We start from the raw sequence: 17,325 nt of genomic DNA, 5'->3' as shown, positions 1-17,325 counted from the left end.
GAGAAATACAGAAAGCAAGACACAGTTGACGAATGAAGAAGTGAAGGAACGTTGTGGGGTGGATGTGGATGTGACTGAGAAAATTAGGAGAAATACACTGAGGTGGTTTGGACATGTGGAGAGAATGGAGAATGAAAGACTGACTAAGAAGGTGTATGTAGGTGAGGTGGAGGGAGGGAGAGGGAGGGGGAGACCGAGGATGAGGTGGAGGGATGGAGTTGAGAGGTTTATGAGGGAGGGGGGAGTGAGTTGGGAGGAGGGCAGTCAAATGGTGGGTGACAGAGCGACTTAGAGGCGTTTTGTCTGTGGCCACCCTTTGTGGGATTAGGGCGTCAGGCTATAGACAGATAGAGGACACAGTGCTGGCAGCGAATTGTCAGTGGATTATTGCCTAAAAGGTGATCGTGTTCCTATTTTGTTCAATTTTAGAAGTTTACTGGAGAGATTGAATATCGCTGCTTTTTCCTTCGTACAAGACGCGTCCTTGAAGGCAAATGGAATTAAAAAACAAATAAAAAGGTAATTGGAATGAAGGCGTTAATAAGGACACCATTATCTTGTCATGGTGGTGGCATTTTTACCATTCTTTTCGAGATAAATCAATGACAGACGATTTTATTCAGCCGTGAGAGAGTCATAGAAGCATGAAGGAGGTTTGTGTTCACGTCAGTTTTTAAGAGATTTTATAACACTTTTTCTTTCAGTGATTTATATCCGTATTACATATTATCATCCGTGCTTTCTTTTCTTCCTTTTTAATACCGACATAAGCAGAACTGGAAGAGCTGCACAATAGGCTGCTTTGAACATGAAATTGGTGGACTGCTGGCTGAAGTCGTCCTGCAATCCACCATCCACGTCTTGGGGGATGGGGAGGGAGTTGAGGGATGCTTGTATAACCGGGTAATGGAACCACTCAGACTTATAGGTGCCTAATATAAAAGGGTAATTACAGAGCATAACTGGCATCCCTTCAGGAGTTCACTGGAAGGATTCACTTGAATTCCCCAGGTTACGCTGCTGGCATATCCTCAGTGTCGTGTTGCGCTTTGATGATATAGGTTGTGTCTCGAGTTCATGGTGTGCGTTGTGTCTTGCGTTGATGGTATGTGTCGTGTCTCGCGTCGATCATATGCCGTGTGTCTCGCGTTGATGAGATGTGTCGTGTCTCGCGTTAATGATATGTGTTGTGTTGTGCGTTGATGATGTGTGTCGTGTCTCGCGTTGATGATATGTGTCGTGTCGCGAGTTGATGGTATGTGTTGTGTTTCGCGTTGATGAGATGTATCATGTCGCGCGTTGATGATATGCGTCGTGTCTCGAGTTGATGATATGCGGTGTGTCTCGCGTTGATGAGATGTGTCGTGTCGCACTTTGATGATATGTGTTGTGTCGTGCGTTGATGGTATGTGGTGTGTCTGGCGTTGATGATATGTGGTGTGTCTGGCGTTGATGATATGTGTTGTGTCGTGCGTTGATGATGTGTGTCGTGTCTCGCGTTGATGATATGTATCGTGTCGTGAGTTGATGGTATGTGTTGTGTCTTGCATTGATGGTATGCGTTGTGCCTCACGTTGATGGTATGCGGTGTCTCACGTTGATGGTATGTAGTGTGTCTTGCATTGATGATATGTGTCGTGTCTCGCGTTGATGATATGTGTTTCGTGTCTCGCGTAGATGATATGCAGTGTGTCTCGCGTTGATGAGATGTGTCGTGCGTTGATGATATGTGTCATGTCACGCGTTGATGATATGTGTTGTGTCTCGTGTTAATGATATGTGTCGTGTCTCGCGTTGATGGTATATGTTGTCTCGCATTGATGATATGTGTTGTGTCTCTTGTTGATGATATGTGTCATGTCTCGCGTTGATGATATGTGTTGTGTCTCGCGCTGATGATGTGTTGTGTTGTGCGTTGATGATATGTGTCGTGTCTCGCGTTGATGATATGTGTCGTGTCTCGCGTTGATGATATGTGTCGTGTCTCGCGTTGATGATATGTGTCGTGTCTCGCGTTGATGATATGCGGTGTGTCTCGCATTGATGATATGTGTCGTGTCTTGCGTTGATGATATGCATTATGTCGTGCGTTGATGGTATGTGTCGTGTCTCGCGTTGATGATATGTGTCGTGTCTCGCGTTGATGATATGTGTCGTGTCTCGCGTTGATGATATGCATTATGTCGTGCGTTGATGGTATGTGTCGTGTCTCGCGTTGATGGTATGTGTCGTGTCTCGCGTTGATGATATGTGTTGTGTCTCGCGTTGATGAATGTGTTGTGTCTCACGTTGATGAGATGTGTTGTGTCTCGCGTTGATGAGATGTGTTGTGTCTCGCGTTGATGAGATGTGTCGTGCGTTGATGATATGTGTCGTGTCTCGCGTTGATGATATGTGTTGTGTCTCGCGTTGATGAGATGTGTCGTGCGTTGATGGAATGCGTCGTGTCTCGCGTTGATGGTATAGGTCGAGTGTGTGTTTGGTGCTTAACTCTCTCTATTAATCCTCGCATTGTCACTATATAGCCCTCTTAGGATCTCAAGATGGTGGGAAATATGACGGAGGAGGTGACGAAGGTGCAAGTCCGAACGATGCAGGAAATACTGTCAGCTCTGGAGTCATTTCAAGGCAACACCAATGCTTTCTTCTTGATAGCAATGGGAATAATGATCTTCTGTGAGTAGTATAGTGAGTCGCTCTGTCTGTTTGTCTGTCTGTCTGTCTCTCTCTCTCTCTCTCTCTCTCTCTCTCTCTCTAAGCTTTCAATTCATTTTCATCATGAACTACACTTCAGAGAGACAGACAGACAGAGACAGAGACAGACAGACAGACAGGAAAGAAATGAGACATAGGAAGGAACAGAAAAAGTTGGATAGAGGGAAGAAAAGGAGAGAGGGAGGGATACAAGGAGGGAGAGAGGGAGAAAGGGAGAGATGTTTGGAGAGACAGGGAAGGAATGAGAGAGGGAGGAAGGGAGAGATGGAAGGAGAGAAGGAAAAAGGAAGGGGGAAAGAGAGAGAGAAGATTTTTGCATTAAATCCGCCTTGCAAGACGCCTTTTTCCTCTCTTTGTCTCTTAAGCCGGCTAAAAAATGGGAAAGAAGCTGGGGTTGATGAGGTGTATGCAGAGATGTGGAGAGAGTGGAATGAACTGCTTGTTGGAGATATGTAAGGAGGCATGGATGAGTGAAACTGTGCCTGCAGAGTGGAAAAAGGCTGTGACTGTATCCCTGTACAAAAATAAAGGTGAGCCAAGTGAGTGCAAGAATTATCGTGGCGTTAGTTTATTGAGTGTGGCAGGAAAGGTATATGGAAGAATTATTATAGAGAAAGTAAGAGAGATATCAGAAGTCCTAGTGAGTAATGAACAGGGTGGCTTTAGGAGTGGCAAAGGATGTGTGGATCAAATATTTGCAGTGAGAAAGATAGCAGAGAAGGCTTGTGAGAAGGACCATAAGGTGTTTATGGCATTCATGGATCTGGAAAAAACGTACGACAAAGTAGACAGAGAAGGATTGTGGAAAGTTTTGCTGATGTACGGTGTAGATGGTAAGCTGCGGGTGCCGTCAAGAGTTTTTATGATGGTAGTGAAGCATGTGTAAGGGTTAATGGGCATCTAAGTGAATGGTTCACTATCTGTGTGGGCGTGCGACAAGGCTGTGTGATGCCCCATAGTTGTTCAATGTACAGTATACATGGTTGAGGTGATGAGAGAAGTAAAAACGCTAGTAATGGAGAGAGGGATGGCGTTGGTAATGAATGGTGATGGATGGAATATCTCAAATTTGTTGTATGCTGATGATGCAGTGCTACTTGCAAATACCGGACAAGAACTTGGTAGGCTAGTGCAGAGTTTTGCTGATGTCTGTGAGCGTCGTGCCTCGAGAGTAAACGCAGAAAAGAGTAAAGTGATGGTTACTGAGAGAGAAGGTGACTCCCAGTGTGATGTTACAGTGAATGGAGAGAGACTGGAATAGATGTGAGAGTTCAAATACCTGGGTACAGTGATAGAAAAGAGAGGAAATGTGCAAAGAAGTTGAAAGTAGAGTGACACATAGAAGGAAAGTACCTGGTGTTGCAGCTGCACGAGGCTTACATGAAGGAGTGTTAGTGCCAACTTTAACATATGGATGTGAGACTATGGTGTGGCATGAAAATGAAAAGTCGAGTAAAAGCAGTGGAGATGGGACTGCTGAGGAATGTATGTGGAGTACAGAGGGTGGATAGGATACGAAATAATGTGATTCGTGAAAGATGTGGAGTGAGGAAGTCTGTGGACACCAGAATCGAAGAGAGTGTACTGAGATGGTATGGTCATGTGGAGAGAATGGATAACAATAGAGTGGTGAAAAAGGTATATCTGAGCGAATTTGAAGGAGGGAGGAGGTGAGGTAGGCCAAGGAGAAGGTGGAGAGATATGGTGGATGAGTGTGTGAGGAAGAGAGATTTGGAAGTCGGTGAGGCTAGGGAACTGACAAGAGATCGAGCTGGTTGAATGAATTTTGTGAGGAGAAGTGCATGATCAGGGATTTGGCACCCCTTTTTAACATGGCTGCGTCCTGGTTGACTCTATCGGATACGTTTATGTGAAGCTACAGAACGTGGCTAATGTTTCTGGCGTATCTGATGGAGCCAGGATTCCGGGAGCTTGAATGGTGAGCGAGTGGAAGCGTGGACCATTGGATTGGGCAAATTTGGGCTGTCTGGCCATTGCTACTCCTCACCCTGCCCTAGAGTGGGAAAGGAGGTCCGGATGATGATGATGATGATGGCGATGATGATGATGGTGATGATGATGATGATGATGATGATTTTTTTTTTTCAGCTTTCGATTCTCCATTGCAGTCTACTATTATCTTTTTTCTTTAATTTAACATATTTTTCATTTTAATATCTCCTGCAGTTGTGGGTGTGAAGTGTGTGGTGACTGAGTGAAGAAAAAGTACAGACAATTCAATCTTTTTTCGCCTGCATGTTGCCCTGTCCCCTGCCATTTCACTGCCCTTCCCCCAGCTCACACCCTTTCTCTTATATACCTCTCCACTCCATCCCTCCCTCTCATCCTTGGCCTACCCCTCCCTCTCCCCCTCTCCACCTCACTCACATACACTTCTCATTAGTCTCTCGCTCTCCATCCTCTCCACATGGCCAAACCACCTCAGTGTGTTTCTCCTAACGCTTCCTATCACATCCACATCCACACCACAACACTCCTAGTTAGTCTCTCGCTCTCCATCCTCTCCACATGGCCGAACCACCTCAGTGTGTTTCTCCTAACGCTTCCTATCACATCCACATCCACACCACAACTCTCCTAGTTAGTCTCACTCTCCATCCTCTCCACATGGCCAAACCACCTCAGTGTGTGTCTCCTAACGCTTTCAATCACATCCACATCCACACCACAACGCTCCTTCACTTCCACATTTGTCAGTCTGTTTCTCCACGTAACTCCACATGCTCCTCTTAGATAACTCATTTCCACTGCTCTCACTCTTGACCTGCGTCCTTCACCTAACCTAACCTACAGTAATTTATCTCCTTCATATAGCCTGCGAGTCTGGGGGGAGGACGGCGTAATGGAGGAGGACAGGGCGACATGGAGGCGATTTGTTTGTGGCCGCCATTTACGGGATTAAGGTGTCTGGCCATAGATAGATAGATAAAAAAGAGTGGCATGGAGGCGATTTGTTTGTGGTCACCCCTTACGGGATTAAGGCGTCTGGCAATAGATGGGTAGATCGAAAAGAGTGGCATGGAGGAGATTTGTCTGTGGTCACCCCTTACGGGATTAAGGCGTTCGGCAATAGATAGGTAAATAGGACTGAGTGACATGGAGGCGATTTGTTTGTGGCCACCATTTACGGGATTAAAGTGTCTGGCTCTAGATAGGTAGATGGGACAGAGTGACATGGAGGCGATTTGTTTGTGGTCACCCCGTACGGAATTAAGGCGTCCGGCTATAGATAGGTAGATGGAACAGAGTGACATGGAGACGATTTGTTTGTGGCCACCATTTACGGGATTGAAGTGTCTGGCTCTAGATAGGTAGATGGGACAGAGTGACATGGAGGCGATTTGTTTGTGGTCACCCCTTATGGGATTAAGGGGTCTGGCTATAGATGGATAGAAATAGATTAATATAGCCTAACCCAGCTTGGCCCAGATCAACCCAATCTAACCCTACCTAACCCAAGCAAAGAGTGACATGGAGGCGATTTGTTTGTGGTCACCCATTATGGGATTAAGGCGTCTGGCTATAGATAGATAGACAGAGACAGATTAATATAGCCTAACCTAACTTGTTGCTGCTATTAACTAGGGGGAGAGATGCATATGCGGCGTCCATCCGGCAATCAAAGCATTCTAACCCTACCTAGCCAGTCTAATTTTTCTCCCTCTCTTCCTTCACAGTTATGCAGTGTGGATTTGCGTTCTTGGAGGCGGGGGCGGTAAGGTCGAAGAACACCACGAACATATTGATCAAGAACATGCTGGACGTGTGTAAGTAGAGAGAGAGAGAGAGAGACAGACAGACAGACAGACAGTGAAAGAGAGAGAGAGAGAGAGAGAGAGAGAGAGAGAGAGAGAGAGAGACAGACAGACAGACAGACAGACAGAATAGGGAACAGAGACACTGATAGGTAAGTAAACAGGTAGGTAGGTAGAGAGAGAGAGAGAGAGAGAGAGAGAGCACTAAATTTCTTCTTAGTAATTAAAGAAAATGCTACAGACTTAGTGGTAGGTGGTGGCGACCATCATCCACTCACTTGATGTAGTGCTGCCTACTTCTTCCTTAGCCTTTATCATTCTTTTTCTGTGCCTGTCCTCCTCTCTTCCTATTTCTCCCATCTTTCCTGTCACTTCTTATTGCGTTTCTTTCCTTTACAGGTGGCTTTACATTGAGTGACAAGCCAAATGGTTTCCTGTAAGCCAAGAAACCATTTACAACGCTGGGTGGTAACCATATAACCAAACCATACGTGCTCCCTACGTGTCAACAAGTGGGTTGGTGGAGGGTTAGTGCCCCTCCCCGTAAAACAACTAACTCAAAGACAAACGGCCACCCCTTACGGGATTATGGCGTCTGGCAATAGATAGATAGATAGATAGATAGATGGATAGATTGATAGATAGATAGATATAGATACAGATATGATTCTAATGTTGATTTTCTTTTAACTTAACCTAAATACGTAAATGGTAAACTTTAAAACTGATTTCTCTCTTATTAGGGGTAAAAATACGATGAAACTCAGGGAAATACGTGCTGATTGCTTTTCCTAATCACGAAGACCCGTATTCCCTAACACCTTTTCCATAGCGATTTATTTTGGGGCGTCCGCTTGCTTAAAATCATTGTTTACCTTACTTATGCTGAGTATGGTGATATTAGAGTGATTTAAGCAACACAAAAGATGACAGTGACGTGTAGTAAACAAAATAAATCGCTTAAGGGGAGGTGTTAGGGAGCTACCCCACTCTCTCTCTCTCTCTCGTCGGTTAAGGAGGCTCCCTAACACCTCTTCCTTAGCCATTTATTTATGGATATGGCCTATTAATATCCTTTCGTACGCTATTTATGCAGAGTATGGTGATGTTAGACTTATATAACACAGAAGAGGAGGGTAAGGTGTCATAAGCAAAATAAATCGCTTAGGAAAAGGTGTTAGGGAGACAACTGACCTGATCTAACCTAACCTGACCTAATCTCACCTAAATTACCTTGACCTGAACGTAATCAAGGTCACCAGCATCTGACCTAGTATCCTTATCTATGTTTACCTTTACGAGCTTAATCTGACCTAGCACGACCTCACGTAACCTCGTCTGACCTTATCCTTGACTATGGTGACCTAACTTCGCCCAGCCCACCCCATCCTGACCTATTCTACCCTTACCTAACCTAGCTTTACATGACCCAGCCTTACAAACCTAGCTCAGCCTAACTTTTATCAGTCCCAATCCAACCTAACTTGACCCCATTTCACTTATGTTAACCCATCTGAGCCCTAGTTCATACAACCTAATCCCAGTTCACCCAGTTCATTGTCCTAGTTCACCCAATCCACCCAGTCCTAACCCAAGCCCAGTTCACCTAAAGTAACCCAATCCAGCATTAACCTAACAAAACTCAACCTAACTCATTCCAACCCAACTCTCAGGGAACGGGCTGCTGAGTCTATGTCCAGAGTCGGATAAACAAGGTAATAATAATAATAATAATAATAATAAAGAAGATAATCCAGTTCCATTTCACATAATAACAGAATCCAATCCAATTCAACCTAACAAACCATCCCTATTTACATAACATATCACAACCCCTCCCCTATTCACTCAACTCATCCCTATCCCATCTTACCCACCCCACCACAACCTAACCCATCCCAACCCCACTATCCCAACCCCACCACAACCTAACCCATCCCAACCTAACCCACCCCAACCCAACCTACCCCAACCCAACCTCGCCATACCTACCCCACCACAACCTAACCCATCCCAACCCCACTATCCCAACCCCACCACAACCTAACCTATCCCAATCCCAGTATGCCTACCCCACCACAACCTAACCTATCCCAACCTAACCCACCCCACCACAACCTAGTCCATCCCGACCCCACTATCCCAACCCCACTATCCCAACCCCACCACAACCTAACCCATCCCAGTCCCACCATACCTACCCCACTACAACCTAACCTATCCCAACCCCACTATACCTACCCCACCACAATCTAACCCACCCCAACCCAACCAAGCCAAACCCATTTCTCCCAAGCCATCCCAATTCCATGTCACCCATATCAGCTTAACCCATTTCACTTAACCCATTCCAACCCATTTCACCCTATCCATCTCCATCCCATTTTTTTTTTATATAAATAACAGAACGGAGGAAGGAAAAACAAATGAGTAAAAAAATAATAATAATCCATACACCAGATTACTGGTGTCCTCTGTTCATAAAATATCTGTAACAGTTAGACTTGAACAGCTGTGGGTTGAAATTTGGAGGGAAACAACTCTGGGGAAGCGAGTTCCAGAGAGATGCAGTTCGGGGAATGAAAGAATTCTGATAGGCAGAAGTTCTGCAATATGGTTGAGTGACATTCCAGTCATGAGCGCTACCAGATGCCCGTGTAGCACGAGGGAAGGCATGGAGAGGTGGCACCATGGACGCAACTTCGTCTGACCATTTGCCAAAAAAATATCTGTAAAATAATGCAAGGGAGGCAACATTCCTTCTTACTTGCAAGGGAGTTAGTTTATATGTAATGGCAGGGTTGTTAATGATTCTAACAGCTTTATTCTGAATTTTGTCTAGTTTTCTTAATACAACCTCTCCACAACCATTCCACAAGGGTGAGCAATATTCAAGCTGAGAGCACACATGACTTATAAATTACAGCTAACTGCTCATCGGCGAAGAAGTTACGGACTCTGTACAATAATCCAAGTTTCTTTGAGTCGGTTTTAGCAAGTGATCTGACATGAGAGGTCCAGCTGAGGGCACTGTTAAGTGAGACACCAAGAATTTCACTACTTTTGGAGATGGGAATATTAATAGCATTGAAGGTAATGTACGAATCTGGCAATATCTGTCTATTAGTAAACTGTATATATTTAGTTTTACTAGCATTAAAAGAGACAAGGTTGTTTTGTCCCCATTCACTGATTGTAGATAGATCTTGATTTATGGAGATGGCTGTACTGAGTTGAGAGGTAGAGATATTAGGCTTTGTAAATGGATGTCTGAGTGTGAATGAACTATGTAGTGTTGAGTCATCTGTGTATGAGCGAATGGGATTGTGGGTGACAGATAAGAGATCATTAATATGAACCAGAAATAGGGTTGGCGCCAGAACTGATCCCTGCGGCACGCCAGCGTTAATTGAGTGGAAATTGGAATATACAACATCTACTTTTACTCTTATTTTCCTAAGATATGAAGAAATCAAAGGAACAAAAGACTTTAGTCCATAGCAAGGGAGTTTGGACAGCAGAGAACGGTGCCATACTCTGTCGAAAGCTTTAGAGATATCAAGAGCTACTGCATGAGTTTCTCCAAAAAGATCAATTGATTGATGGATGGTATGAGTTAAGAGATTGAGTATGTCAATGGTGGATCTTTAGTGGCGAAAACCATATTGTCTATCACTAATTAAGTTGTTGGATTCAAGATGTTTAACAATATGCTTATTAATTAAAGTTTCAAATACCTTACCTTCAACTTCATCTCACTCACCACACTCCTAACCCATCCTAACCCCAACCAACCCAACCCAATCCAACCTCATCTCACTCACCACACTCCTCACCCATCCTAACCCCAACCAACCCATATCCAAACTAACCAACCTCATCTCACCCATCCTCAGCCATCCTAACCCAGCCCCAACCCAATCTCATTCCACTCACCACACTCCTAACCCATCCTAACCCCAATCAACCAACCTCATCCCACTCACCACACGTCTCACCCATCATAACTCCAATCAACCAACCTCATCTCACTCACCACACTCCTCACCCATCCTAACCCCAATCAACCAACCTCATCTCACTCACCACACCCCTAACCCATCCTAACCCCAACCAACCCACCTCATCCAACCCCACCCAGCCTCATTCCACTCTCCACAGTCCTAACCCATCCTAACCCATATCCAACCCAACCCAACCTCATCTCACTCACCACACTCCTCACCCATCCCAACCTATCTCAAACCCAACCCAACCCCATCCTAACCCCAACCAACCAACCTCATCTCACCCACCACACTCCTAACCCATCCTAACCCCAATCAACCAAACCAAACCCAACTTCATCTCACCCACCACACTCCTCACCCACCCAAACCCCAACCCAAACCCAACCCAACCCAACCCCATCCTAACCCCAACCAACCAACCTCATCTCAGCACACCCATCCCAAACCCAACCTAACCCAACCTCATCTCACCCATCCTAACCCATCCCAAACCCAACCCAACCCCATTCCAGTCATCGGCGGCATAGCGTACTGGTTGGTTGGGTTTGCTCTGGCTTTTGGGTCTGGAAACGGCTTCTGCGGTACGACACTCTGGGCGGCGACGGGGGTGGCGGACGAGCGACTGGCCTTTTGGTTCTTCCAGTTCGTCTTTGCTGCCACGTCTGCTACGATTGTGTCTGGGTCCATGGCCGAGCGGTGCGCCTTCCATGCCTACCTTATATACTCCGTCGTGCTCACCGGTAAGGAGAGAGAGAGAGAGAGAGAGAGAGAGAGAGAGAGAGGTTATGACAGGAATGTAAACAAAACCTAGAGACTGCAGTAAGAAGATGAACAATACGTCACTGGAGAGAGAGAGAGAGAGAGAGAGAGAGAGAGAGACAGGGTGAGGCAGAGTGGTAGACAGGGTGAGGAGGGTGGTAGACAGGGTGAGGCAGGGTGGTAGACAGGGTGAGGCAGGGTGGTAGACAGGGTGAGGCAGGGTGAGGCAGGGTGGTAGACAGGGTGAGCAGGGTGGTAGGCAGGGTGAGGCAGGGTGGTAGGCGGGGTGAGCAGGGTGAGGCAGGGTGGTAGGCAGGGTGAGGCGGGGTGGTAGACTTTAGGGGCCTTTTGACTAGTAACCAAGGAGACTCATATATGCCCCAATACGAATTTCCTTAGTATTCAAGCTGAGGAATTCGCCATGGTCTGTCACATAAAAAAAAATTGCTCTAATAACCAAGGAGACTCAGCCCCACGACAAAGGTATACAGAGTTCCATACAGGTAAATACAAACCAGCAGTAACCCCGTCCCTCTCCCCCTGCAGCGTTGGTCTATCCCGTGGTCTGTCACTGGGCTTGGTCTGATGATGGCTGGCTGACCGAGGCGTATGGGTCTGGTTATCAGGTACGGCTGTGCGCAAAAATTCTCTGTCCAGTCACTAGGCACAAATTCTCCTTACCCTTTACCTCTCCCCTCACCCGAAAAGTCTTAGGGCGGCATTTTCGTAAGGTCAGGAGGCTTACTACTAACACCTTTTCTATCTATCTACTGCCAGACGCCTTAATCCCGTAAGGGGTGGCCGCAGACAAATCGCCTCCATGTTCCCCTGTCCCTTGCCATTTCATTTCCCTGCTCCCAGCTCACACCCCCCCTCTCTCATATACCTCTCCACTCCATCCCATTTATTTTGATTATTACTCTTTATTTTCCTCTTAGTGGTAGGTGGTGGCGACCATCATCCACTCACTTGATGTAGTGCTGCCTACTTCTTCCTTCACCTTTATCATTCTTTTTCTGTGCCTGTCCTCCTCTCTTCCTATTTCTCCCATCTTTCCTGTCACTTCTGATTGCTTTTCTTTCCTTTACAGGTGGCTTTACATTGAGTGACAAGCCAAATGGTTTCCTGTAAGCCAGGAAACCATTTACAACGCTGGGTGGTAACCATATAACCAAACCATACGTGCTCCCTACGTGTCAACAAGTGGGTTGGTGGAGGGTTAGTGCCCCTCCCCGTAAAACAAATAACTCCGAGTCAAATGGCCACCCCTTACGGGATTACGGCGTCTGGCAATAGATAGATAGATAGATAGACTTTCCTCTTCTGTGAGCTTACTAACACCTCTTCCTAAGTGATTTATTTTGCTTATAACTCCATGCTGTCCTCTTGTGTGAGCTTACTAACACCTCTTCCTGAACGATTTATTTTATTACTCCCTCCTATGCTCTTCTGTGAGTTTACTGACACCTCTTCCTAAGCGGTTTATTGCTGATTCTGCTCCGTTACTATATTCTCTTGTTAATCATGCAATCTATGTCGATACTGAAAAGACATACGAGGCAAACCAAGGGATGTTAATGAGTAGTTTGGAAAATAAATCGTTAAGGAAGAGGTGTTAGTGCTCCTTACAATCACTCTCAGCTGGACAATATACGAAACCTTGCTACATTCAGTTTAACTTGGCGTCAATTTGCCATCTCTCCATCTTGAATGCTGAGCCGCAACAGGAGACGAAGAGTAGAATACGATGCTAGTCACGAAGAAGTTCTGTGGAAAGGATCGAGAGCTGAAGTATTGCCTTATTGTGCCAGACCTCCACAGGAAATAATCTTCACAGGGACGACAATCTCTATCCAAATTGAAGTGAACAAGTTATAGATGGGACAGAATACGATGCTCCCTAACACCTCTTCCTAAGCGATTCACTTTGCCTATCCTTCCCATCCTCTTCCGTGTTACTTAAATGATTCTAATATCACCATGCTCTGCATCAATAACGTACAAAACGACACTACCCAGCCGTATCCAAAAATTAATCGGTAAGGAAGAGGTGTTAGGCGATGAGAATATGGGCCCTAGAGTTCCTCCTACCATGAGAGGGTTTGGATCCTTCACAGCTTCTCTCTCTCTCTCAGGACTTTGCCGGGTCGGGCGTGGTACACCTGACGGGCGGGGTGGCGGGGCTGGTGGGAGCCGTCATCCTGGGGCCTCGCCACGGACGCTTTGGATCCGAGGGACAGACCATCAGAGGACATTCCCTTCCTGTGAGTCTGACCTTTTTTGACGCCTGTCCCTCTTCTTCGTGACTTTTTGTGTATTCTGTTCCTCTTTGCTTTATTTTGCGTGATTTCCTTGACCATATACAACCAACTTTTCCTGTTCTCTTTTTATTGTGGCTCTCTTTAACGCAACTCTAGTGCGAATCTCTATAACGCGATTTTCTTTTACGCGGACGTCTCTTGCTCAGTTCTGTTATGCTCTTGTTTCATTTACGCGTTTCTCTTTTACACGGCCTTCTCTTGCCCAGGTCTATTATACTGTTGCTTCTTTTACATGATTCTCTTTTTACAGTTCGTGTTTTTCTTCCTTGGATAAGACACTGCGTTCCTGTGTGTGGACGATTTATATGCTCATAAGTAATTTGTTTCCATCCATCTCTACACCTCTCCTTCCTGCCGTATCTCTCCATCTCCCCAGTTAGTGACAGTGGATGAGTTTATCCTTTTATATTTTCAGTAAGTGCTATTTTCCCTCCATCATTCTCTCCTCCGTCTCTCCATCCCTCCTCCTTCCCACATTTCTCCATCTTCACAGATAGCGGCACTGTGCGGGTTCATCCTGCCCAATATACAGTGGGTACTATTTCCCTCCATCATTCTCTCCTCCGTCTCTCCATCCCTTCTCATATCTCTCCCTCTCCCAGCTCGCGGCACTGGGCGGGTTCATCTTGCTCTTTGGCTTCCTTGGGTTCAACGGGGGTTCACAGGCTTCCATCAGTGAACCCGGAGACGCTGGGGCTGTAGCACACGCCATCGTCAACACGGTCATATCAGGCTGCTTTGGAGGAGTTACGGTGTTGCTTGTATACAGGTGCGTAGACGAGAGAGAGAGAGAGAGAGAGAGAGAGAGAGAGAGAGAGAGAGAGAGAGAGTGATTGTTGGGATGGAGAGACATAGGGACATACAGGCTTGCTTGGACTGATAGGTAAATAAGTAGATGAATAACTGCTAAATAGACAGATTGATTAGTTGATTAATTGATTGATAGACAGGCAGGTGATTGGACAGGTAGGCAGGTTTGTACAGTTGCCTGCAAAAGTTCCAGACCTCTTCCTAACCCTCAGTAACAATCTTCTACTAGTTTTCATAGTTCAAAGAAACAATTTTTTTTTTCACTAAGCACATTACAGTAACCAGATGCAGCTCCACACAGACTAATATATGTTTTGAGTTACTGAAGGCCAGGAGGAGGAACGGAACTTTTGCAGGAGACTGTACAGTGGACCAAAAATGTATTTGTACAACTCTTCATTACAAATTGACAAACTGGCAATGGATTCTGATACACGACCGAGACTTTTTGGCAACCCTGTTTTTCTCACTTTACCTTTCTGTCCCTCAAGTCCTCCACCAAGTTTGGCCAAAATCGGATCAGACCTATTTGAGTTGACATTGCCCTTGACCTGTGAGCATTTTCAGCCTAGCATTAATCACTGGGAGCAGGGCAATGAAATGGTGGGGGACAGGGCGACATGGAGGTGATTTGTTTGTGGCCACCCCTTACGGGATTAAGGCGTCTGGCAATAGATAGATAGCTAGATTAATCACTCGTTCCTCGGATGGTCCTAAATCACTATGTCGTATTTGGCGCCATTCCACGCTGACAGACAGACAGAAGGACAGACAGACAGACCAGACCATACACTTAACCCCTCAATCTACACGCGGGGTTAACAATATCAACACTGTAATACAAAATACAGCACAATACAATATACTACAATACAATCGGATACGTTTGTGTGAAGCTGCAGACTGTGGTGAATGTTTTTGGTGTATCCGGTAGAGCCAGGATTCCAGGGGCTTGAATGGTGAGTGAATGGAAGTGTGGCCTATTTGGACTGGGCAAGTTTGTGCTGTCTGGACATTGCTACTCCTCACCCTGCCCCTGGGTGAAAAAGGAGGTCCGGATGAAGATGATGATGATGATGATGACGATGATGATGATGACGATGATGATGATGATGATGATGATGATGATGATGACGATGATGACGATGATGACGATGATGATGATGATGATGATGATGACGATGATGATGATGATGATGATGATGATGATGATGATGACGATGATGATGACGATGATGATGATGATGATGATGATGATGATGATGATGACGATGATGATGATGATGATGACGATGATGACGATGATGATTGATGATGATGATGATGATGATGATGATGATGATGATGATGATGATGATGATGATGATGATGATGATGATGATGATGATGATGATGACTACAAACTGAATACTAGGATACATCAAAACTCTACGTGTGTGTGGATATTCACTGTATACATTCACGAATCGCAAACCAAGAGGTGTATATGTGTAATGAGGTGTATGTATAAAGAGGTATATGTATGAGGAATATGTATAAAGAGGTGTATGTATAGTATGTATAGAGAGGTGTATGTATAGAGAGGTGTATGTATAAAGATGTGTATGTATAGAGAGGTGTATGTATAGAGAGGTGTATGTATAAAGAGGTGTATGTATAGAGAGGTGTATGTGTAAAGAGGTGTATGTATAGAGAGGTGTATGTATAGAGAGGTGTATGTATAGAGAGGCGTATGTATGGAGAGGTGTATGTATAGAGAGGTGTATGTATAGAGAGGTGTATGTATAGAGAGGTGTATGTATAGAGAGGTGTATGTATAAAGATGTGTATGTATAGAGAGGTGTATGTATAGAGAGGTGTATGTATAAAGATGTGTATGTATAGAGAGGTGTATGTATAGCGAGGTGTCTGTATAATTAGCAGACCAAGAGGAAGGTGTGTATACTGTATAAATTCTAAATGAGTTATACTGTAGACCTTTTAATTCAACGCAATATTAACTATACCATCACTCTTTTCGTATTCTCTCTCTCTCTCTCTCTCTCTCTCTCTCTCTCTCTCTCTCTCTCTCTCTCTCTCTCTCTCTCTCTCTCTCTCTCTCTCTCTCTCTCACAGGTCTGGTCTCTTTGGTAAGCCGTCAACCTGGAGCTTCCTGATGGCCCTCAATGGAGCGCTCACAGCCATGGTAAGCTTGGGCCTCGTACTCGGTCTGCGTCTCCTTCTCTCCCTCACCCTCCACATAATTATATCAGATCCTTGTTACCTCCATTTTTTTTTTTTTTTCAATTTCCATGCATACATTTTGAGTTAGTAAGATTTTATACATGATTTACAAACCATTTCATTGTAAAAATTCTTCCCTGAGATTAATAACAATAATAATAATAATAATAATAATAGTGATAATAATGATAGTAATAATAATGATACAAGTAATGATAATAAAAGTAATCATCATCATCATTATCATCATCATCATCATCATCATCATCATCATCATCATCATTCAATCAATCAATCATTTCCTGTGGCACCCCACGGGATGCATAGGGTCTCAATGAACTCTCTCCACCAATATTTGTCTCTTGCCATCTCCTTCAGGTCCCACCAACACTCCTCTCCTGCTTCTCTTTTCATTGTCCTCAACCAGGTTTCCCTCGGCCTACCTCTACCTCTTCTTCCTCTAACAGTCCACTCTGGCACATCCTGTATTAAACTGCCTTCTTTTCTGTATATGTGCCCCAGCCATTCCCTCGGCCTACCTCTGCCTCTTCTTCCTCTAGCAGTCCACTCTGGCACATCCTGTATTAAACTGCCTTCTTTTCTGTATATGTGCCCCAGCCATTCCCTCGGCCTACCTCTGCCTCTTCTTCCTCTAGCAGTCCACTCTGGCACCTCCTGTATTAAACTGCCTTCTTTTCCGTATATGTGCCC

At 45.1% G+C, this 17,325-nt stretch overlaps 1 protein-coding gene across 1 annotated transcript in view; it reads left to right on the top strand.

Moving 5' to 3' along the window:
- Positions 1 to 17,325, top strand: part of LOC145393787 (putative ammonium transporter 1) — a 29,603-nt gene that overhangs the window by 6,940 nt on the left and 5,338 nt on the right. Inside the window, exons 2-7 of the mRNA XM_080267837.1 lie at positions 6,414 to 6,503; positions 11,014 to 11,241; positions 11,807 to 11,886; positions 13,396 to 13,524; positions 14,184 to 14,350; positions 16,507 to 16,576. Coding sequence (XP_080123963.1) covers positions 6,414 to 6,503; positions 11,014 to 11,241; positions 11,807 to 11,886; positions 13,396 to 13,524; positions 14,184 to 14,350; positions 16,507 to 16,576 — 764 coding nt within the window. The remainder of the gene's footprint in view (positions 1 to 6,413; positions 6,504 to 11,013; positions 11,242 to 11,806; positions 11,887 to 13,395; positions 13,525 to 14,183; positions 14,351 to 16,506; positions 16,577 to 17,325) is intronic.

Source organism: Coenobita brevimanus, chromosome 3 (assembly GCF_032717465.1).
Source record: "Coenobita brevimanus isolate Jiangsu-jjx chromosome 3, ASM3271746v2, whole genome shotgun sequence".
Lineage (NCBI taxonomy): Eukaryota > Metazoa > Arthropoda > Malacostraca > Decapoda > Coenobitidae > Coenobita > Coenobita brevimanus.
Note: the sequence above shows the minus strand (reverse complement) of the source record. Positions and strands in the feature narration are given on the sequence as shown.